The 23,175-nt window shown below is 39.9% G+C and overlaps 2 protein-coding genes across 2 annotated transcripts in view; one reads left to right on the top strand and one right to left on the bottom strand.

Annotated features, from left to right (window-relative positions):
- Window positions 1-2,203, top strand: part of STAB2 (stabilin 2) — a 79,936-nt gene extending 77,733 nt beyond the window's left edge. The window contains exons 65-67 of the mRNA XM_058022797.1: window positions 269-397; window positions 1,440-1,559; window positions 2,153-2,203. Coding sequence (XP_057878780.1) covers window positions 269-397; window positions 1,440-1,559; window positions 2,153-2,203 — 300 coding nt within the window. The remainder of the gene's footprint in view (window positions 1-268; window positions 398-1,439; window positions 1,560-2,152) is intronic.
- Window positions 2,204-3,701: 1,498 nt separating this feature from the next.
- On the bottom strand, window positions 3,702-22,922 carry NT5DC3 (5'-nucleotidase domain containing 3). The gene is made up of 14 exons (XM_058023468.1): window positions 22,730-22,922; window positions 19,738-19,922; window positions 16,888-16,962; window positions 16,365-16,420; window positions 14,068-14,158; window positions 12,868-13,005; window positions 11,529-11,589; window positions 11,192-11,294; window positions 10,950-11,051; window positions 9,890-9,971; window positions 9,464-9,550; window positions 8,173-8,313; window positions 7,745-7,809; window positions 3,702-6,655 (listed from the first exon to the last, which is right to left on the bottom strand). Exons 1-14 carry the CDS (start codon window positions 22,920-22,922, stop codon window positions 6,394-6,396), a joined length of 1,641 nt encoding a protein of 546 aa, XP_057879451.1. The 3' UTR covers window positions 3,702-6,393.
- Window positions 22,923-23,175: the final 253 nt, after the last annotated feature.

The raw sequence follows: 23,175 nt of genomic DNA, 5'->3' as shown, positions 1-23,175 counted from the left end.
CCAGTTACCCAGCTGTCTCCTTGGTCCACAAAGTTTAATGATGGGCTTGGCAGTGCTGGGGGGAACAGCTGGATTCCATCATCTATTTCCACATAAACTTTTCTGTGATTCTGTCAAAAGGCCACATTCAAATGTCTCTAGGGAACACCTAGCAGGAAACCCAAGCACAAGGACCAGAGCATATCTCAAAGGGACACTGTGTGTGCTTAGGTGCTATAAGCTGACCAGTGCCCACCCAGAGCTCACTCATCCTCTTCCCCTTCTCCAGGCTCCTCTCCATGCCAGTACTGGGACAGGAATATTCTTTGGCATCTGTCTAGTTACTGGAATTGTGGCTCTGATTGGATATTCTTACCTCAGGTTCAGGAAGAACAACATCAGCTTCCAGCACTTCAAGGTAGGTGGCAGGTGGAAACACAAAGCTGGGCAGGGGAGGCACAAATGCACTTCTCAGATTCATAACTTTCAGTTTCTCCATACATTTGGTTAAGCTAGAAACATTCCTGGCCACTTCACACTTGAGCTGTTCAGACTGAGACTTGGAGAAAGGGGGCTCACATACTTGCCTTGGACAGGAGTTCACATTTGCCCCAGACCCCTCCACCCAAATCTGTGCTCACACAGACACTTCCTACACCAAGGACTGGCCCAAAGCTGATTTAACTGCACCACAGCAGTGCAGAAGCCCTTGCCTGCCCAGAAACTCACCCTTAGGGAAGTGAGAACTACAACCACTGAAAGGGCACCTGCTCTCCTCCTCCATTACTATCAATTTTGTTGTTCTGGAGGTTGGAACATTTCATAGGAAAAAGGCCAGATCCAACAGACAAACAAACTGAAATGCCTGTAGGATTGAAAAGTGCAGGTTTTTATACTGATGCACTTTCATGCTTCATTTCTCTTAACTAATTTTGTTAGCAACAGACAGATAAAAAAACAGTCAGCAACAACTAAGCTAGAGAGATGAGGGATGAGGAAAAAGATGTTACAAAACATACAAGAACATACCTGAAAGAAAGTCTACCTAGAAGCAAAGTCCATTCCTGTCCTAGTCCCTGCAGGTAACGTGAATCATCTTGTAGAAACAAAACCCAGTAGCCAAGAGCCAGGGGAAAAACTTAGATTTTTAAACAGTTTCAAAGAGAGCCCTCAGGACTAACCAAGTACTTTTTACCCCAGGCACCATTTCATGGCCACACTTCCTCTCCCATTTTTTGCTGAGGCTTAAAAATAAGAAGGGAGAGGAAAAAAGATACCAATTTAAAGTGACCTGAGATAAGGCAACAACCAAAACCACAGTTCATGCCCAGAGACAGATTTAGACAATAAAGCCAGTTAAATCACAACAGTGCACCAGCTGGTAGAGAGGCTCAAGTGCCCCACTTAATGCACTGGGGGAAGAGGATGAAATTTAAGCAAGTTTGTGTGCTTTTGTGTAGTCCAAAGATGACACTGACACAACACCACTGGACAAGCCACAGCCTTCAAATATCACCAACCCTTCATATGAAAGTTCTTCAACACTGACCTCACCAGAACCTACTTATGATCTTTTCTCAGTAAGTATTCATTTTGATTTGAGATTGAGACACTACTAATGTAATGGTAAGAGGGAATGACTTTATAAAAGAGAAATGTCTAGGTGGAACAGAAAAATAAATTCAAGAAACCAGCATTTGAGTTTCTGTCTTCCCTGTCTCCCCCCTGTTTGAAATTGAGTAGCATCACCTGTAGTAATATTGAAGCTGTGGTCAAAAGCTGCATCTCAAGGCCATCTTGAAAGACAGCTGAATTAAACTGGACTTCACATGACACTGGATGACAGTGACACATCCATAAAAACTTAAAAAGCCTTCTAATTTTGTCTTCATGTCAGCTTGCTACAAATGCAGCTGAGAGCCATGCTAGCACTCCAAAGAATCTGAAACCCAGCAGGGAGGGGGCTGGGAATTCAGGGAAGGAAGGATTGCACCCTCATGTATGTGCAGAGTCTAAAATCAAAATACACCATTTTGCATTCAATAAAAGGACTTGTTTGGTGAGAAATGTCAGGTGCCAACTCTGCCATCTGTATGGACAAATTTACCAAAATGTTACTTTTGTTTCTAAATGCAGTGTTCAAGTCTGATTTTCTTTTTATTCTATTTTTTAGGATTCAGATGACCAACAGCTTGTGATGAGTGGTCCTTCTGATCAGAATTAGAAATTGAATTTGGCATTAGTCATCTAATAAACATGTTTTTATTTACACTTACTGTGAAAAAAAAAGAGCACCTACGTTACAGGGAATAAAATCTTGTTACAAATTAAAACCCAAATGAGCACATTTTTAAGATGCCTTCTATATAGCTCACAGAAATACCAATTTTGGAAGTGTTGGCTGAATCTGAGCAGTGCCAACTATGAGTGCCAAAAGCAAAACTGAGTCTCAACTAACCTACCCAGAAGCAGACACCTCTCTGGGAAAAGCAGCTGATTTTCACTCACCTGCTTTTTAACTGCTTTTCTTTTCCTTTACAGACTTTAAAATGGCCACAAAGCACACAGGGCTGCTAACTTGGCAAATATCCTAAATTTTCTAGTACTGCAGGCCTGAGCTTTCATTTTGGCTCAGTTACAATTAGAACAGGCAAGTGTGAAACATAACATGTGGTAAACTTCTATTTTTAAACTGAGGGGATTTTTTTGGCTGGTATACTTTCCTGTTAGATAGTCAGCAGCAGGAAACACAGCCATCCTGACTGTCCCCCTTGCCTCCTCCAGCTTCTCTGTCTTTGCTCAACCTTGGCTTGGTGTTTGCTTTACATCTCACCTCACTGTCCAAAGGGAAGCAGTAATTGAGGCAGCTTCAGTAAGAAATGCAGATGATGACTAGTTGGAACAGGAAAATAAATTCAAAAAAACAGTATTTGAGTTTCTGGATTTCCTCTCTCCCCCCTACTTGGAATTGGCTTGCCTCACCTGAGGTAAAATTGAAGCTGTGATCAAAAGCTGGATCTCAAGACCAACTTCAAAGACAGCTGAATTAAACTGGACTTCAAATGACACTGGATGACAGTGAGTATGTCCCAATGAACCATTTTTGTGCAAAGTGGACTGTGAGGATGAACATCCCCTTTCCATGCAATGTCTACATTCAGTTCTTCAGGCCTGAAATTTCTTCACACATTGTGTTTTTTTACCAAGCACAGCAGCAACAGCTGCCACTGTCACCACACACCATGAGAGGTGGATCAAACTTGAGTTTGATTCAGTGTCACCTCCTTCCATCAAAATATCTAATATCGTAATGAGAACATGAAAAAACAACACAAAACAGCAAGAAAAGAAAGGTTTTCTTTCTGGCAGCACTAACATTCTCCCAGTCTTTGGGGGCAGGAGGAATTCCCTCAGAAGAAGGCAGGGGGCAAATCCAGTGTTGTTGATGCAGCTATTAAGCACAAGGAAGGAAATATAACATGTAAACACAAATTCATCTGTATGAAACAAACATACAGTCAATTTCCTCAACTTCCCCCTCCATCCCCCTACACAAGCCTGATAGTTTTCACAGACTAGAAAATTTGGAACCCAAACACACTTAAACACACACATCTAGGAGAGTTTTCCCCACAGAATTCTGCAATTGATACAACTCATGTTCTTTCCTTCTCCCTTCTCCCCAGTCAATCAAAATATTAAGGCTCACAGAGACCAGAAGATAAAGTCCAAGCATTTATTTTTTGTAATAATCATTAAATATTTTTATCACCAAAAAAATAAAAGCTCCACAACTCATTAATCTCTTTTTTACTGACAGGTTATTCAGCTCTGTGTTTTTGACAGACCAGAACAAAAACATTTTCTTGCTTTGGTGTTCAAATTAACCATATTCCCAAAATTAGTACAGAGACATTGCCCATTAAACATGCCTAAAAATCTCTCTGAAATCAGTAGCATAAGGTTAAATTGAGCAATGCAGAGAGTGTCAAGGTGAAATAATTAAAAAAATGCAAGACATTTTTAAAAGTTACAAAGCAGCACTTTAGCACTGAAAAATAAATAATACATTTGAATATTCTCACTTAAATTTATATTATTTATAGTTGGGTTATTTTAAAGAAACATAACCCTTCAATAATTAACTTTTTTCATGCAACATTGTTTATTTCAACAAGTCATGCAATAGAAACAATATTTTACTTCAGCTGGCTATTGCAACATAGCGTGGTAGAGGAGTTTGATTTCTAACTTAAGAGAAAGGAAGGATGAGAGAAGAAAATCTTGAAACAAAACATGCATTGTGTGTATAATATAACCATCCAAGCCAATTAAACTGTTCCTGCCTAACAGGATGAATGTACAGTGGTTTGGGTGGGTCTTTTTTTTTTTAGAGTTTGCATTGAAATCTCTGGAGCATGAGGTGCTCCACACACATAACACCAAGTTCAGCTGAAGCTGAGCATTAGGATAAAGAACTGAAGGCAAATCAGGATATTTCCATCTTCATATTTCATTATCAAGTTATCCTAAAAATTTCTTGCACAGCCCCACCAAGTCAGCTCCTGATGAGGTGCAGTCAAACTAACTTCCTGCAGCATGTTACCTTTTTATTCCAGCAAAACCATCAGGACAGTCAGATCAACTTACTCATTTCAAGTATATTCATCTGTTTAAACGTAGGGGTTCATAAATCACACACTTCTGTCAAGTTTGAAATAGGAGTATAGGAAAATCATAAAATCTAAACCACCTCTGAGAACTTCACACTGATTTCAAGCATACAGGAAAACTACTTACAAAATTGTGCAGGCTAAATTACAGTACATTCTTTACTTTGCAAACATGCTTTTAAAAACATGAAATATACTGTATATGAAATTCAATCCAGGTACTTGCACATACAGACAGGTTAAAAAACAAACAAACCAAACCAGAAAACTTTTGGTCAACAAAAGTTTGTTTGCCTGCAATCATGATAGAAAGCAAGTGATATCCCAAAATGAATACCAAATGCTATATGTTTTGTTAATCACATGCTTTTAAGAACCAAGCCTTTAATAACTAAAATTTGAAATAATTAATTATATTATGCCTTCTAAAGTGGCTGGGGTGGGAAGCACCACTTTAAAAAAACAAACATTTCCTTTGGATTTAGAGAAAGGAAAAAATTCTTATTTAAAAACAACTATATAGCAGTTCTATAAAGTGCCTCTTTGAGGAAATACATCAACAGATGTTTTCCTTGTGCAAAATAGACATTTTTCAGCTCAAATCTTTGAAACACATATGCTACCCAGAGTTTGTGTTCATGCATTACCTTCAAAAATCAGTAATTCAATAAAACTTCTAATCTATACCAAAACTATTTTTCTTTATTCAAAATGTGTACCGCTCCTAATTTAGCTTTTAGGGCTTGAGCTAAAACCATGTCATCAGAAAACTCTGGGTTTCTCATTTCTTAATTCTTCCTCTAAGTTCTTTTCCCGTTGTGCGTGTTTACTTTTGACTCTAGAAGTCCATTATGAAGGCTATGTGAAATACATTCTCTCCTAGGGAACAGCAAAGCCACATTGCATACCACTGGAATAAGACACTGTTTAAAATCTTTAAAAGCAGCATTTAGGATCAAACTAAAGCCTGATAGAGAGATCTGTCCGCACTTTGAAATGCAAAACCTCTTGAAACTACTATTATTGGAGAGTGGATATTGAAGTGTTCTGAAACTCAAAAAAAAAAAGTACCTAAAAGTTAAGAGAAGGAAGCTGAAGCAGCCCAAGCTACTGCAAGTTCCATTTTAGGCTCAGGTCCACCTGCAGCCAAGCACAGACATGGCAAGAACAGAAACTGCACAGACAGGAGGGAGAGCCCAGGAGCCTGAGCCCAGTGCAGCAGAGCCAGGGCACTCCAGCCCTGGGCCCCTCACAGGTAAGGCTCCGTCTGTAGCAGCAAGGAAAGGTAAAAAGTGTGACCATCCCTCTCAGCCTCACCCTAAGCTGGTTACTAACCTGCATCACTGAATTACTAACACTGCATTGAAGCTCTCCCATGCCACAATTCACTGCAGGCTCCAGCTGGAGTGCTGAAAAGGGGCAGAAGAGAGTCCTGGTATTTCTTGGTAAACCACAAGGCTGCAGATCTAAGTTTTCAATGAACAATCTAAAACAACCACCTCAGAACAGCAGCAGTCCTCTCCCTCCTGGCCTACCACTAGTTTGGCAGTCCATCATCTCTTCTGTGTGTAAGAGGAGTTTTCACATGTCTGAGCAGGAGAGGAGAAAACCAAAGCTTATGAGAATAAGTATGAAATACATATAAACCAAGGTAACAGATTTAAGTGGCTTAAATAAAATTCAGGTACATTCAAGAAAACCAACAGATATTTGTCCATTTTAGAGAAGAGCCACCAGTAGTTTATTTGATCTGAACTGTCTCTTGTAGGAAAGGTATTCTGAATGTACCAGTGCACAGCTGATCTGACCAGCCAGGAAGTTCATGCTGCAAAGGAGTCCTTCTTGGATAAAAGGTGTAATCAGGTTCATAGTTCAAGAGACAGCTCAGTGATGCCATGTAGATATCTGCAAACCTAGAGAGACGTCTCAGGAAGTAAGTTGGATTCTCATCAGTTCTGAATATGCTCCCAAAGTGTGAATTGAAGAAGTTCCTGTTCATCTCCCTGTCCCCCAGAAAGAGAAAACAAAGACAGAGAAGTGAACAGACCTGCACACATCTCTTCACCAGCTGGCAGCCATAACCTGAAGCAAGCAGATCCTAAAACCTGTTCTATGCATTATTCTCTTGCCACTGTTCTTCAAAACAATAAAATGTGCTACAGAAGGTTTTCACCTCTTGCACATATACAACCCAGGTCTAGAAATCATAGTTGTGAAGTTTCACACATCTCCCACTAGAGATAAGTTGCTTCTGACATCAGAAACATGACATCTCAAGCCTTCTTTTCTAGGAATTGTGAAAGATTTCTGCCTTTATCTAAATATTAATGGCATTGAATGTTCCAAAGGTAAAGGACTTCTTAAGAAAAGGCAAAGATTTGGTTAATACACACAAAAAGCTTAAAGACATCCTGGAATTAAGTTCTGGGCATTAGTCACTGCCAAGTATCATTTCCATTTCATTTATTCCCACATTTCTGAAGAAGGCTGTTGGTGGTACAGCTGGCCTTGAAAACTATGCACTTCACATCCCCTGCATTTAGGGATTTCTCCTTCATAATAATAGATTATTAGGAGTTCTAGCCTTATTACCTAACTTTGTGATAAATCCCTGCTGATTTTAAGGTAGAGCAGAGCTCAGTTTCTACGTATTCTAAGACGTATTATGAATAATCTGCAGAAATCATGTAAAAATCCTGGTAAAGTGACCTAAGCCTTGGAAAAGAAATACAGTTTTTATTTGTGCAGAAGCTGTGTAATCAACAGTGACAGCTGAACACAGAGAGGAACAGAAGAATCAAAGTGAGAGGGAAAGGGATTTGAGGGGATGTTACCTTTTCACACAGAAAAGTTACACTTGTTCTAAAGACAGGGAACAGGCAAAAGGGTCCATATGTACAAAGTGTCAGAAGGGAGAAGAGTTGCAGAAGAGACAGGCAGAATATTGCTTCAAAATTATTTTATAATATGTGTAACTGCCAGAGACTATAAATCAGGGATGGAAAGAAATTGCAAAGAAACCTGTGGAAGATACTGCGTAGAACCCTTGGCTACCAAAGCATACTGCAAATTCTTCATCCCCCGTGTCTTACCTCATTTCCTTTCTTTCCTTCTTCCATTCTTCTAAAATCATTTGGGAATCAGGATCACGGTGAACCTGAAACGCAAAGTATGGATAACTTGTAACTAAAGATAACTCTATAAATAAACCTTTCTATTAATAAACCCTTATCAGCCAACAGGACATGAGAAATAATTCAGAAATCAGTATCCAGAACTTATCCAGGGGAATTTTAAACAGCCAAAGTCAGGAACTGATCCAGTCTGACCAGTGGAGAAAGAGGACAAGATGTTGTGAAAGCTCCTATTAACTAACCACACAAATAATTACATTTATTTCCAGTCCAACTCTTCAGGGAGACTGAAAGCATTTGCAAACATCAATGTCCAGCATTTAGAAACTTGGCTGGATCCTTCTGGCTCTCCCAGAGCTGATTACACACACACACAGAGCACAAACCTGCATGTGTTCCAATAATCCTGTCAAGGTTTGCAGCCAGGTCATGGTTTGAATGTACTTCTCTGTGTTCATGATTTTAATCTCCGATCGTAACTCTGGAATAATCGCTCCAGTGCGCCAGCCGTGCTTCAGGGTCAAGTCCTGTTTACCAGCAATTACAAAATACAGATATTAGTCTTAAGAAGAACTACTTAAAAAAAAAAAGGATCTGACTACTATTTATCCCAAAGCAGCACCAATTTAATTTTTTTTTATGTACAAACAGAAGTATGAAACAGTGGGACTTAACTGTGCCAATGGACAATAGAATTTAATTTCAGATTAAGCATCAAATCCTACATTTTTGAAGGGAGAGAGATGAAAAACACACAAGTACTTGCAAATAAACACTAATTCATTAGGTTTAAAACAAACAGCAGGAAATGCCTCTGTAGATGAGAGCTCTGCTGCTGCCAGCAGTACCTGGAGGAAGTGTGTGCTGGGTTGGTGCTGGTTATCCTCACACCCAGCTGACAGCAGGCTACAACCAGGAGCCCCAGCTACTCAAGCTGCTCCTGACAGGTACAACACAAGGCAGCTGCCACCTGTGCTCTCCTCTCCACTGTGGCAGAGTGGAGCAGACCAATGTTACTGTTCTTTTTAAAAGCAGATTGAGGAAAAAATTTTAACATCTGCTGCTGTTGAAACATCTTACAAAAGTTTGGAGTGGAAAAGTCACATCCAGGCATTCAAAAGGAATCAATCACAAAAGAGCCCAGTGGTGGTCACTTACCCTAAGGTAACAATTAACAGAGCATTTGTTCATAAGGTGACAAAAAAAAAAAAGCCTGGAGAGGGGGGATACAAATCAGAGCAAGATCTTGGGGAGAACATTCATAATTAGTGACAGGAAGATTGACTCCTGCATTCAAAACAGAAGTTCATTCAGCTGTCATCCAAGTCAGGCATATCCTGTACATTTGGATATCTGTGTTTACTCTCTAGTACATCTGACATAATCAGTATCTGGATCAGGAATACAACCTCACACTTTCCTGACCACAGTTAGTAAACAACTTAAATGCTACAAGTCAGGTGGAAAATATGGTTGGCATTTTACAGCACCAAGGTTATTTGCTGAAAAAAAAAAAAAAGGCAATATGGCTTAACAACCAAATTGTGTTGTTAAATTAAATTAAATTAAAATATCAAATGAAAGTGTGCTACATTGAAAAACTGCAGAGGAAGAGAGGAAACTAACAGAAAGCCTCTGTTAGTTTTTTCTCTGATTTTGGGAAAGCAAACTACTTACTGCCAAGTCACTGTATATGTGGTCACCAAAGTAGAGAACCTTAGAGCCCCTCCAGCCAGTAAGCTTCAAAAATTCATACAAGTTACCCTGCAGAAATAATGACATGGACATTGTAGAAGCATGTGACTTGCACCCTCACAAGCATGAAAAAGGAACTTAGTACAACACTAAAAATATTTCATAGCACAAATCTTGTCCTCAGTTTATATACACTATGAATCCCAAATTTTACAGGTGATTTCAGTGATAGCAGCGCTTCAAGAGACAATGACATACAATACCAACAATGAATCTGTACAACTTCAGACATTAAACAACTCTCTTAAAGAATGCATCTGCATTTTAGAAACCTTTATATCCAAAGAAGCCTGAGATTCTAGGAAATAGGTACGAAATTTCAACAGAGAGAGTCTGTTGAAAGCATACCTGTTTGTAAATCTGGCCTTTCTGCAGCTTGTGAATCTTGTCCCAGAGCAAGACTCCCCTTTCAGTCACCTTCCGAAATGGTCTAGAATAGACATGCAATTGTTAATTGCTGTAGAATCCTGACACTTCTTAGGCAATTAAAGCATTAGCACTAAAAACATTCCTCTCTCAAAAGGAAAAAAAAATCTCTAGCATCTGAATTTTGTAACAGAAAATGCAAAACTCCAAAACTTCCACTTTAACCAGTGAAAAGCAATGTAACTGTCCAGTATACTTATGACATTTATAAACAAATTTTGAGAACAACTGCTGAGAAGTAAGGCAGGGACCCCAGGCAGAAGGGAAGAAACAGTATGAGTTGTCTGCAACTAAGGAGGAGAGAACACAAAAAAATAGATGTGTATAGATGTGTAAAACTCTTGCCCAATCTCTCAGTTTGCACACCTGGAAAACTGCAGATGAGAGAGCACAGGACTGGGGCCAAGACATATAGCAAAAATCTTTTTTAAATTAAATGCAAAAAGTAAAGGGAAAATAATCCCATCTCCCTCTATCTCACTTTCAAATCATAAGCACACATAGAGGAACAGGTCTTTTTCAAGGGCATACACATTAGAGATGTGTTTACTTAATCATAACTAGTCCAAATATTCCAGTCTGTCAGCCAGCCAGATGTCTTTTAAATATCATGTGTGAAGGAAAAAAAACCAAACCCAGAAGCAATGGAAGACATTTCCAGATAAGGGTCTGATTTGAAAGGCATCAAGACTTCTCAGGCTTATAAGGAAAGAAGCACACTTCACCAATATGCAAATAAGTTAAAAATGCTCTAAGTCATTTCAGTACACCTGTGACAGCTCCTACAACTTTCTTAGGCAAAAAAGTGTAAATATTTAGACTTCAGCATTGGGTGTTTCTGCATTTTGTAATGACTTTACCCAGGATCTCATCAAATATGATTTCATTTTACATTGCAGCCAAAGGAAAATATTTCCTAACACACTCTATAGCCTTATATGGAAGAGCTGCTTGAACCATTCTTTACTGACCAAACACCCACCTTCGCTTATCATTGAAAAAGTTTGGTTTTTCAGCCTGGACAATGACCACATCAAAGAGATCCCTCCAGTCCTTGCCAACGATGAACTTCATGCCTTTGTCCCTAAAAAGAACAGAGGAATATTAACAATTAACTGTAGCAAAGTGCAGTTGCCTGTGCAATAGAATGAATTATACTGGAGAGCCTCATCTTCCCCATCCTTTACAAAAGGATAATTAAACAGCAAACAACTGCTCACGTACACAAAGCTGCTGGGACTGTTTGTGATGAGAAACATCTTCTTGCCATGATCAGCCAGCTTTGCTAACACTGCACGAGTTTGTTCAGCATAGCAGATGTATTTCTCTGTGAGGATTGGGGAAAACACAGCATTAATTGAGAAAACTCTTGTGAAAAACTCTATATGCATTCAACCAAGAGCTCAGAACACAAGGTTATACTTAAACACACCATTGACAAGTGGGAATAAGTCTTTCAAACTTTAAAAATTTAGAATTTGTAACCTTTAAATATGGAAGACAGAAAACTCATATACTATCAGTAAAAAAAGCTTTAATAGATTATACCATCAGTACTTACCAATATCTGCTTCAATTGCTCTGTACATTATTCCTTTGATATGAACATCCCTGATTGAATCCTGAGAGGAAAAAAATGAGCAGTAAAGAAATTCATCATTTCAAGTGTTCACCAAATAGCAATAGTAATTTGTCTTTAAAACAACTAATTTCCCAACACTTCCAATTTTACAGAAATGCCATGTAATGTTCAATATAATTATATATATGTGTATGTGTATATATATATATATATATATGATGTCACCACTAGACAAAGACTAAGCTTCTCTTCTGAGAAATAAACTTCATAATTTTGTGAAGTACAAAATTATATAGCAGAAGGGCTCTTTTACATAACTGTGAAAGGGTGAAGTGAAAGCCCTCTGCAGAAGCAGAGTCATCACAGATTTCCACTGACCTTTGGAGCGGAATACATTCCTTTCCCCTTACTAAAAAAAAAAAAAAGCTGTACATCTGACAGATTTTAGATTATAATCACTCACAAATGCCCTGATTATTTACATAAGAAAATTATGAACAGATGAAAGAAGTTAAATGTTAGAACAAAGTATTTATAAGGCACTCTGGAGGCATTTAACAGCTCTCCTGAGCCAGCTCTGCACCAGACAGCTTTGTTCAGAACAGCAGTACTGCCATTTTGCTGCTTACTCAGGGTACGGCCTCAAAATCCTCAAAAAATACCACTAGAGGGTTTCCAAAATGCTTGCAATGCTGAATAGCACAGAAATTTCTCTACATGCCTCAGAGGAACCACAAGAATTGTCCTTCTCTATGTTACATAACCATGACATGAGATTATCTCCTCTGCAGGACACATGCTGAGGAATCAGGAGGGTCAAATTACCCTAGACTAGTACTAGAGCTTATCTGGAAGAGGAAGAGAGGTAAATAGGGAAAAGAAATAGTTCAAAAGTATGAGATAGCAAATGATTGTACACTAGCCAAAATGAAAGCTCCAAACTGGAATTCCCTATAGCCTCTTACATTCCCTATAACCTAGTAATTCCCTGATGGTGAGAAAAAAAGATATGTTCAACAACAATCAAAAGAACTTCTATCACCTTACAAGAACTTCACTTTGCCCTATTCACCCCTCAAACACACAAAATCAGCAGAAGTCCTAGAATGTCAGCTTTCAAACTATTTTCAGTTTATTCTTTTCCAAACTCTACCTTAATTTTACTTATATTTTTATGGCTGTATATCCATAATTACTCCATACAAAACCTGAAGTGAGGTATTTCACTGAGGCTAGCACAACAGGTGAAAGCTTCCTGAAGTGCTCACAAAGACACAAATATACAAGTTCATCCAAATCTTCAAAGCTTGACATCTACCTTGACATCTTTGTACAGATGAACAGGTTCATAGTCTATGTTGTTTTTCAGGAAATACTCATTCACACAAGAAAGGAGTGTCATTTCTGGCAAGGAAAATATATCCATGAATTGCTTCATTGTATTTCCTTGGGAGCTCTACAGTGATAAGAAGAAAAGGAAAGAAAAAACAAAGTCAGGCATTTCCCAGATTAGAACACTTTCATTTGTTCAGTCTAAACACTTCAGCTTAGTAGCAGATATTCAGCTTTTGCCATCCCTCTTCACGTGGCTAAAGACTGTTTTTTAACTAAGACCTTCAATAAAGATATCTCCAACAAAAGTGTTGTGATTAATTCTTCAAATAAATCCAAATCATTACTCTTAAGAGTGGTATTTTAATTCATAAAAACAAGACAGTGCTCAGCTAAAAGCCAAGAGAAGGCCTTCACTAGAAGTCTGAACTTTTGCAAAGGCATCCCACTGGGAATGCCAGAGTGATATTCACAACTGCTGCAGAGACTGGATTCAGGAATTCTAATTTCAACTCCTTAAAATAAGAACAAGTACTTGTACATACAAGAACATTAAATGTTCCACATCACAAAGGAGGGCTTTTCATGTCAACATGAAATTAACATTTGGACACTAAAAGGGGTGAAATAAACTTGGCTTTTTAACAAAAAGTCAGCTTCACCCTTCATTTGGGAAAGGGGAAGCAACCCATCAGAGGAAAAAATCAACTTTATTGGCAAAGTTTAGGATTTAACATGGAAGTTTCATCTTTCACTACTTATCTTTTGTCAAATCCTCTTTGACTCTGCCAGGTTGCATGCAGGATTTGCCTCCACACATTTACTTGCTGCTGTACCAGCTAAGCCATCAGACCACCAGGAAAAAGTGAAGTACATGAACCAGATATGGTTCATTTGCCAGTCTTTATCAGAATCTGTGCACAACACTGAGCAAGTCATTTGATTTTTTTGTGTTCCACCACTCTGTCTGTATGACTTGGTAAGGGAACAGTCAGAGAAAAAAATACAGCAAGCAAGACAGAGAAAAGTAATTTGTCACTTTAGATGGCAAACTTGACATAGAGCACTGTCAATCATATATTGCGAAAATATAACTGCTACTTATATAATGAGAACAAAATTTAAACACCACCACCCTCATGCCAAAAAACCCTCACCCAATTTAAAGACCCATTTGAGGTTTTACCTTTCCATAAAAGTCACTCATTTGCTCTAAAGGGACATGGGAACCATCATACATTGCAATGACTTCTTCATCGGGGACAACACTGAGGCCTCTGGAAAAAAAAAACCCACTAGCTTTAGTTCAAAAGTCAGATTAAAATTTTCAAGTAATCACCAAACCCTGACAGATTAACACTTAGATCTGGATCTTATTAAAAGCCTAATAACATCACAGGAACATTTTTGTTTTTAAGTTAAAACAGCACCTTTCCTTACCAAACAAGTAACATTTTAACAGGCTCATGCACACAAAACACATTCCAATTTTAAGTCCTTTCTACTTTCTTATGGGAAAAGAGCTTATAAGTGTCCATTAAGGCTATGCCTCAAGGGGATTTTTAAGAAGTGATTAGAACTTCCAGTTTCTTAACACAAAGTAATTCCTCACGCTGCCTTTTATTTTATACAGCATTGATGATATGATAGTGCTTAAATCAGATTATTCTGCAGCATGACCTTGAAGATTTAAGGAAGTGAAAAATACACACAACCTTTAACTAAATAAGAATTTCTTTTTAAATGTATGAACAGTTTAGTTTCCCAAAATTTAAAACTACTTGAAGGATGGTTGACAATTAAAACATTCAAATAAAACAACAAATGGGGAAGAAGGGGATAGCATTTCCCCAGAGTTTATCAACAATTAAGAGAGTACAGGTTTTAGTTTTGGTTTTTTTACAGCATCAAGCATCTTGCACTAAAGCATCTAAAAGACTGCAGCAGGCATGCAAACATCCTCACCAGAGGCCACAGAAGTGTTGCTGTTTTACTCAGGATTAAAAAAACCCACTAATGCAAACCAGATCAGCTGGACTCCTTCTTCCAAACCTACTTAATGATGTTTTGCAGCCTTGTAAAACAGACAATTATTTCAATGGCTCCCTTTCTTGGTCTGACCAAGAAGAGTTGCCAGCATTAAAATAAAAATAAATTAATTCACAAGCTTAGTACTTTCAGTGCTTAGAGTCCACACCAGCCTTGCAGTGGAAAGGCATGATACATGACCTTCCTCAGGGTTCCTGTGGTGGCAGAATCCTACATTAACCAGCTCTTTCACTGCAGTTCTGTCTCCACACATCAACTGGGACACAACTCTGAGCTGCTGCTGACAGAACTCCAGCATCCAAGTCAGTCTTGTGCACCAACAGGGCAGATAATACTTGGGGTTTGTAACATATAGAGTTCAGCATCACCCCCTCCACAGCAGCAAGCACAAAGAACACCCCCTCCACAGCAGCAAGCACAAGGAAATGCAACCAAAATATAAACCAGATACCAGAATTGAAGAGGTACCTTCTGGTCTGCAGACAGCTATGCCAAGTGCTATTTGAATACTGCTAGAGAAAACACTTGTGCATCAGCAGCTACTTAAGCACAAATCAACAGAGGACACAGTGAAAGCCACAGTGGAGAGACAGCTGCCTAGGCAGAGCTGTAGATGACTTTTACCACAAGTCTCACACTCCTGACACAGCTCACAGTGCAGCTGTATAACCACAGATCGTGCTGACATCAGCTCTCATGGCCCTCAGCCTCCTTCCTCCTCCCCTCATGCCTGTAGAGGTGTTTGAGGAAACAGCATGAAGGGTTGATGCAAACCATCATTTCCAGGTCACATCCCCTTCTGGACCCAAATTTGGGTGTTCTGTCCTCATGGTGGGTGGGGGAACACAACTAAGGGTGCAACAGGATAAACCTGGCTAAAAGTCTTTTTGTCCAATGACTTTAAGAAGGGTGGCCTGGCTTCTTGTCTCATTTAAAGTCTGGTACCAAGTGTGGTGCAAGTTTGATTCGGTTGATGTGTCCAAACTTAAAAGCTCTGCGCAAACACAGCAGGACCTCTCAAGTGTCTCCACAACCACACCAAAGTCACCCTATCAGGTACCCTGTGATAATTATTTACATAGAAAGCAAGAGCAGAGAAGTCATCAGGGTATTTTTAGATGTCTTTCAGCACAATTTAACAGCCGGAAACAAAGTGAGTCAGCACTATGTGACCAACCAGCTTGCCAATTCTGCCAGGGCTGATCTGGGCAATCAGCTGGGCTGGAGCAGGCACTGGATGTGTACACATCTGTGTGTACACACAGAGATGCAAAGAAAACCCCTTCCAGCAAGGCCACAATGCTCATTCATGGCTGTGGGCATCAGGGCACAGGTCCTGGTAAGAATCCAAGCTGTGCACTAATAAATGGGGTTAAACCAAACAAAAAGTAAAAGCACACATTGTTATTAGAAAGAAAAAATAACTTCACCCACCTGTAAACTGTTCCCAGCTGAATGTAATGAAAAGCATCGATCTTCATTAATAATGCCTTGCAAGTAAAAAGAAAAAAGAAAATAATTTTTATCACTTCAACTATATGACATGAAATTACAAAAGTCAAAGCAATTTTATCTACAACCTTTCTGCCTCAAGAACACCTGAGCACTCTCCTTGCAACTTCCTTCATAGCTTCCAAAATACTTTTATCAATGACTTTTACCTAGTTTTGTCCTCTTGCATCCTAAGCTCTTTCCCCACCCACCATAAGGACAAAATGCCCCAAACATCTACTTAAGGGCCATTTAAAAATATATATTATTATTATTATTGATGATGTTAATAATAACAGTAATAACAATAATAGTAATAATAAAGAATAAGGATTGCTATTAAAGAGAAAAACATGAATCCTTACACATCAATGCAGAGTGAAAAGTTGAAAGGCTTAAAAGCTCTCTATTTTTTTGGCTATGTTCTCAGCACTACATAACTCATCACAAAGTTATCTGTACATACCCGGTGCACGTCATAGTGAAGCCCTCTGATGGCAAAATTGGGATCATAATCATATTTTCTTATTTCTGCAGGATACTAAGAAAAGAGAGCAATGATTTGATTTTAAAACCATAATGAAAACAATAAAAATTGTTTCTGAAGAATTTTAGAAGTCCAAGTTTTCTATGCTTCTCATTTGCTGTAATCATTTAGGAGAATTTTTCATAGGCTGGTGAGATTTGCCGGAACATATGCCTGCAAGACAAGTCAAACATTTTTCCAAAATCCAAGGTCATTGTTTTAAATATAAGGTCATCCTGGCATCTAAAGTTGGACATCCAGGTAGTCTGTAGTGATTACCACCTTTGAACATTAGCTTCTTGTTCAAAAAGTTAATTTAATATATTATTAATACATTCTTCATACATTTAAAAAATTAATTTTAGAGATGCGCATTAACTGAATATCTGTCATGCACTCTTCCCTCAGGTTCTTTATCTATAGTGTAGGTAGCTCACACCATTATACGGTGTGAGCTTTAATCTAACATTTTTCAGTACAAGCACATTATCAGACAACTGTTATTTTGTCCTGCATAAACACAGGTTGCCACAAAAAGAAATGTCAGGGGCATGTCTTGGCCTAAGGGCTTTGTTCACTTGTTTTTAAAGGGTGAAATACTTCGGTAGTTTCAACAAGGCCTGAGAAAACTATAATTTATTTGATTAATACACTGAAAGGTAATCCTTCATTCTCCTCCCCCAGGTTACAGCAGCCTTAGAACCTGACATTGTTTTTCACCCTCTCTACAACCGTCTCCATACATATATGGATAATTTGCAAGCCTTCAGGGGGAAAAGTGCATTAGGCAGCTTCAACAGAGCCTCTAGCTACTTTATGAGAAATAAACTGTCATTTCCCCCAAAGTTCTTAACTTGCAGCTTATCTGTAGGTTGCATTTGTACTGAATACAGGCATCTACAGTTAAAGAAAACAGTCCTGTCACCCCTACACTAATACTTCCAGAAAGCGTGGGGCAGGCTACTGATCTGAATGAAAAACAGCACCAAAAGCCTACAGACAGCTTGGAGGAGGCACAGGTTTGGTGAGGGAACATGAAGAAGAGACTCCCATGCACTGCACATGCCCAAAGCAACCATACCAAGCATGTACAATGAAATTGATTTCTGACTTTATCAAATTTCTGCATGCTTGACTTGCTACTTTAACTTATTCTACAACAAAGTTGTCTTTTCAGACACATGCCAGCACATATGAGCTTAGCCTGGCATATAAATCAAGGCTTCCTTGCAAACCAAACAAAGAAATTATAGGAATGGTACTGTTTGCTTACTCCACTTTTGGTAGGGACAAATATGACTGGACTGAAACAGCAGTCCTGATAAAAAGGCACAAGGCCTGTGCATCAGAAAGAAATGAACCCAGGAACAAGAGCTTACATAGAACACCTGCTGCCACCTCTGTGATTAGCATTAAATTGATGTTTATTCTCTTGGGCAACTCCTTGCTTCCTACACTGCCTTTTGCAATTTTTCCTGTATTATCTCCCACTGCCATGAGCAAAATTTGCCATCTTTTGGGTTGACTGTGACAGTCATAATGGATACTTTTTCTAATGGTAAAGGCAAAAAATATATTAACAGTATAAGCAGATAAATTCCAAAAGAAGATGATTCCAATAACCTGTCTCAAACGTCTCATCACCTTTGTTTAGCAGAACTCAGGAGATTTAACCGAGACAAACTGTAAAGCTGTTGCTACCCAAATCCATTCAAATAATAAAGGCAGAACACCATTAGAATTTTTGTCTACAAGAATTAATCTCGACTCCTCCAGTAACATGGGTTTTTCCCATGAACCATGTAGCTTTAATAAAGTATATTTACACACCCCACAGAAACTGCTATCAAACGCATGCCAAAATTGCAGGGGGATAAAGCTGTGTGTGCTTGTAGCACCCATGAAGTTTTGTTTGCTCCTCCAAGGATATTTATAGGTGTTTATAAATAGCTCCTAACCTTTAGATTCAAATACGAAAGTGGAATAACACCACGCATTCAGATTTAGGTTGCATAAAAATACACAAGCAGCTTCATTAACATACTCCATGGACTTTCTGTCTTTGCTTTAAACTGTAGGACTTGCAGGAAAGGAATTTTGCTTCTTTTAGTCCACAGATTTTTTTCAGTCTTTATACCAGGAATACCTTTGTTTTCCCCAGCCTGCCATCTCCTTCTCCACTTCCTGACACATGGGAGCTTTTCCCATCCCCAAACTAAACCAGAAGCAGCTCCAAACTGCCTGGATGTCAAGTGGTCACTGCTTGGAGAGGCAGGAGGGCAGTGCTCTGTCCTGAACACTTCCCTGTATCCAGGCTCTGGTCACTGCACACCCTGCCCCTCCAGCCAAGGCAGCTGAAATGCCAGGTACACACAGAGCCCTCAGTGCAATCAAAGCCCTGCTGTGAAGTCCAGCTAAAAATATTTCACAGGGAAATTAATCACTGCACTCACAGCAAGGGATCAAACACAGCAATGGGAACTTTTAAGGTTCTTACTTATTAATGTGACTCCAATAAATGATAATCAGGAAGAAACAACCAACCGCACACCCACATGAAAAGATAAGACAAATATAACTGTATTCCTTAACAGACTGTTCTCTGCTCAGAACTGCAGCTGAGACTAAAACAGGGCTTCTGTTGTGAATATGGAGCTGTTGTACAAAATGTGCTATAAGGGAGACAAGCTAGGACTGAGGCATGAAAAGATGATTCATGCCTCTCACTCAAAAATCATTTATTATACCCTTTATTCATAAGTGTATTGTTATTCCATTAATTTCACTTACCCGGTGCTCGTTAATAAGAAGATCTCGAGCAGCGTTGAATATGAGCGTGTGCAGATGTTTAGAATAAAAGACCAAGGTGTAGTCATAATCAAACCCATAAATTTCAATGTCTGACAGGCTCATTTCATTGTTTGAAAAAATAGCATCTGGGTTCAGCATGTTGCTCATAATTGAAGGAACCAACTCTGTCAACAGAGGAGAGGAAAAAAAGTTATACCAGCCCTGTACCTTTATTTAAATAAAGACACAGAAATCTATTAGCAATTTCTAAATATAGATAAATGATGAAAACTGACAAACTAATTGACACTAAACTAGTTGTAAACAATATGATGCTATTAAACACGCTGTCCCTAACCTGTCTTGGAGATCTATAGGTTTTATTCCAAGTAAGCTTTTCTCTGCAGTCCAAGTTTGAAGAGAAGATGCATTTTGGCATCTTGCTTATCAGAGAACACCAGGCATTAATTTTTTGCTAACTCCATTACCACATTTATTATTGTTTTTGAACATGAATTTGGAGTTGAAGAATATTATATTATCATTACTACTAGTCTAGGAGCCTTGTCTTCTGCTCCCATTACTTGGTCCACCTCCTGCCCCTGAAGCAGAACTGACATTGTTCTAATTTGATATTGCTTTAATTTTTGCTTCACCATTTCAAGGTTATCATATTAATCAATTTCAGCTCACATGAATAAACTATATGTGACTGTGTACATAACAACTATTACATTCACATTGTTATGCTTATTAACCTCCTAGAGAATCAGAAAACCAAACATATTCTGCTTATTTTCTACATAAACACACAGTGTTTGTGCAAACACTTCCATTTTAAGGGTATGTTTCTGTTGATATTTGATTGAAAAAGTATACTGACTGAGAATTAAAACCATGATATAATAAGTAACTTTAGGACCAACACCAATGTCAGTACTAAACATTGAGAGTGTTTATATTTCTTGTTTACAAAACTTGAAAGAGCAACATTAGGAGGTTAAACACTACTCTCCTGGCAGCATAAAACATGAGCATGTTTTCCTTCTTTATATACTGTCTTTATACTCCAAACTTCCCTACCAGCAGTAAAAAATGGGGAACATTAATCTTAAATCAGGGCTTGGAAAGGCAAGTTTAAAGGGAATGTGCTTTGTTTGGTTACTTTCCATATAGGTTTAAATGGAATTGACCCAGCTTCTCTCCAAACCCTCAGCTCTGAGGCCAGATCCCTACAAGCTCCACCACTGAAAACATCTCAACAACACAGGTACTTCAGATGCAGACACCCAGGTCTTTTAATTTTTAAGAGAGGGAAAGAAGCAAATTCACTGAGTTTAACTCCAAACTTCAAATACAGCCCAGCAATCAAATCAAATACAACTTGACATGCTACAATTAAGGCAAATATTCCTACTATATTCCTATTCCTCTATAGAGAGGGCTATGAAGCATTCAATTAACTTGAAGTCATTAGCACAGTTTTTATTCAACTTCCAAAATCTACACCCGTCTCTGTATTATAAAGTATTTTTTCAAATGTCAATTGTGCAGCTTGGTGAGTCAACACTTGTTTTAAAAATAAAGATATTTATGGAGCTATATATAGATAAAAAGATACTTAAGCTGCAAACTAGCCTGACTGGTGGCTGTCTGAAAACAGGCAGTATGAACAGTTGGCAGCTATTAGACATTCTGGCCAGCCGACAGCATCACAAATCCTATAAACCTTGGGTCAAAACAACGGGAGAGCCTTCTAGCTTTGCCACCTCAACACTGTAACTGAAATATCATATACTTGAAGCTATTGGGTGACTTAGCTGTAATATAATAGCCTGAAATATTCTAGAAGCAGTTGCCTCATCTTTTGCCAGCTCACACCCACTGACCAACTTATTTTCTCACAATGTTATCCTATCTCAGCTCCTAAGTATTATTTGGGTGTGGTTTAGAACAAAAGAAAGTTAATTCCAAAAACAGGAAAAGAAAAAATAGATTCAAAATAAAACACACTTCCCCTCTTCCTATCCCTTATCTCACCCTCCAAAGCCCACAGACCTCTCATGATCGCTAGCATGGCTTTTAATTTCACTTCTAAAATACTGACGCTACTCTGCATTAACAAATGCTTCGCTTGCACCCAGTGCTGTGAAGTCCCAGCTCACATTCAAGACTCTTAAATGCAGGAAAACACAATAATTTCTTTCTTTATAGGCAAAATATGCAAGCTAAAGCATTATCCATCGCCACTACAAGACACGCTCTTCCCCATGTCATTATGGAACACACTCTGCCTCTTTTTCTTTCAGCTCACAGAAAACACCACATTTCCAAGCAAGTATTATCTTGCTAATTCTCTTCCCATCGGAGAAAGGGCAGAAGTGAGCATTTTGCTTGCTTTTTCCTTTAGCTTTTTGGCTGGCTGGGTTTAGACCAGGGCTTCCCAGGGTCATGTATGTACTGCGAGCATTTTATAATGCCTCGCAAAGCGCTTTGATGGAACCGTATGCAAAATTAAAAGAGTCACCCAAAACTTCACAGTATTTTAACTTTTTGGATAAGCAGTCTATTCCAGAATAGTTACGCTGTGTATATATATAACAGCCATCAATGAGATGATCAACTCCTCGATTTTCTTTCTACATTTGCTTTTCTACACTCAACACACCTCCAAAACCTGCCAATTTGCCTGGTCCAAAGGCGCTCCGAGAGCCGCGGCCCCGCACCGGCGATGGCGTGAGGGGCTCCGCGCTCCCTCCGACGGGAGGATGAAGGGACTGCCACCCCCACAGCCCGTGTCCCTGGTGTCCGGCCCCAGAATCGACCGAGGGAGGCTCTCCCCGCTCTACCGCCCCGGCCCTGGGCACACCAGGGCAGCCGGAGCCGCTCCTCGGCCCCCTGACCCTTCCCGCTCCCGCACAGGCTTCGCCCTTGCTCCGCTCCCAGCCGCCACCACGGCTCCGTTCCGGCCCGCTGAGGGGGCGCCGCTCACCCTTGGTGACCCTCTTGGCCTCCTTGTAGCGCGACCACAGGTAGCTCTTCATGTCGGGCGACGGCTGCTGCTGCTGCTGCGGGGCCACCGTGCAGAGCGGAGCGGCGCCCGCGGCGGGCAGGACGCGGCCCCGCCGCCCGCCCGCGCCCGCCCTGCCCGCCGCCAGCAGCGCCCGCGCCGCCACCGCTGCCATGCTCCGCGCTCAGCCCCGCCGAGCCGCTCCACCGCCGCCGCCGGCTGAAGTCACTTCCTTGGGCCCCGCCCCGGGCCGGGAGGCGGGACCGGGCCCGCAGGTAGCGGCGGGAGGCCGGGCTTGGTCGGGCTACGGCGCCCTGAAGCGGTGCCTGAGGAGCGGAGCGCTGCCGGTGCGGCCCCGCGGGCTCAGCCGGTGTGGCCGGGCCCCGGCGCCCTGAAACGGTGCCTGAGGAGGGAGCGCAGGCGGTGCG

This window comes from Melospiza georgiana, chromosome 4 (genome assembly GCF_028018845.1).
Source record: "Melospiza georgiana isolate bMelGeo1 chromosome 4, bMelGeo1.pri, whole genome shotgun sequence".
Lineage (NCBI taxonomy): Eukaryota > Metazoa > Chordata > Aves > Passeriformes > Passerellidae > Melospiza > Melospiza georgiana.
This window is presented reverse-complemented; position numbering and strand designations above follow the sequence as displayed.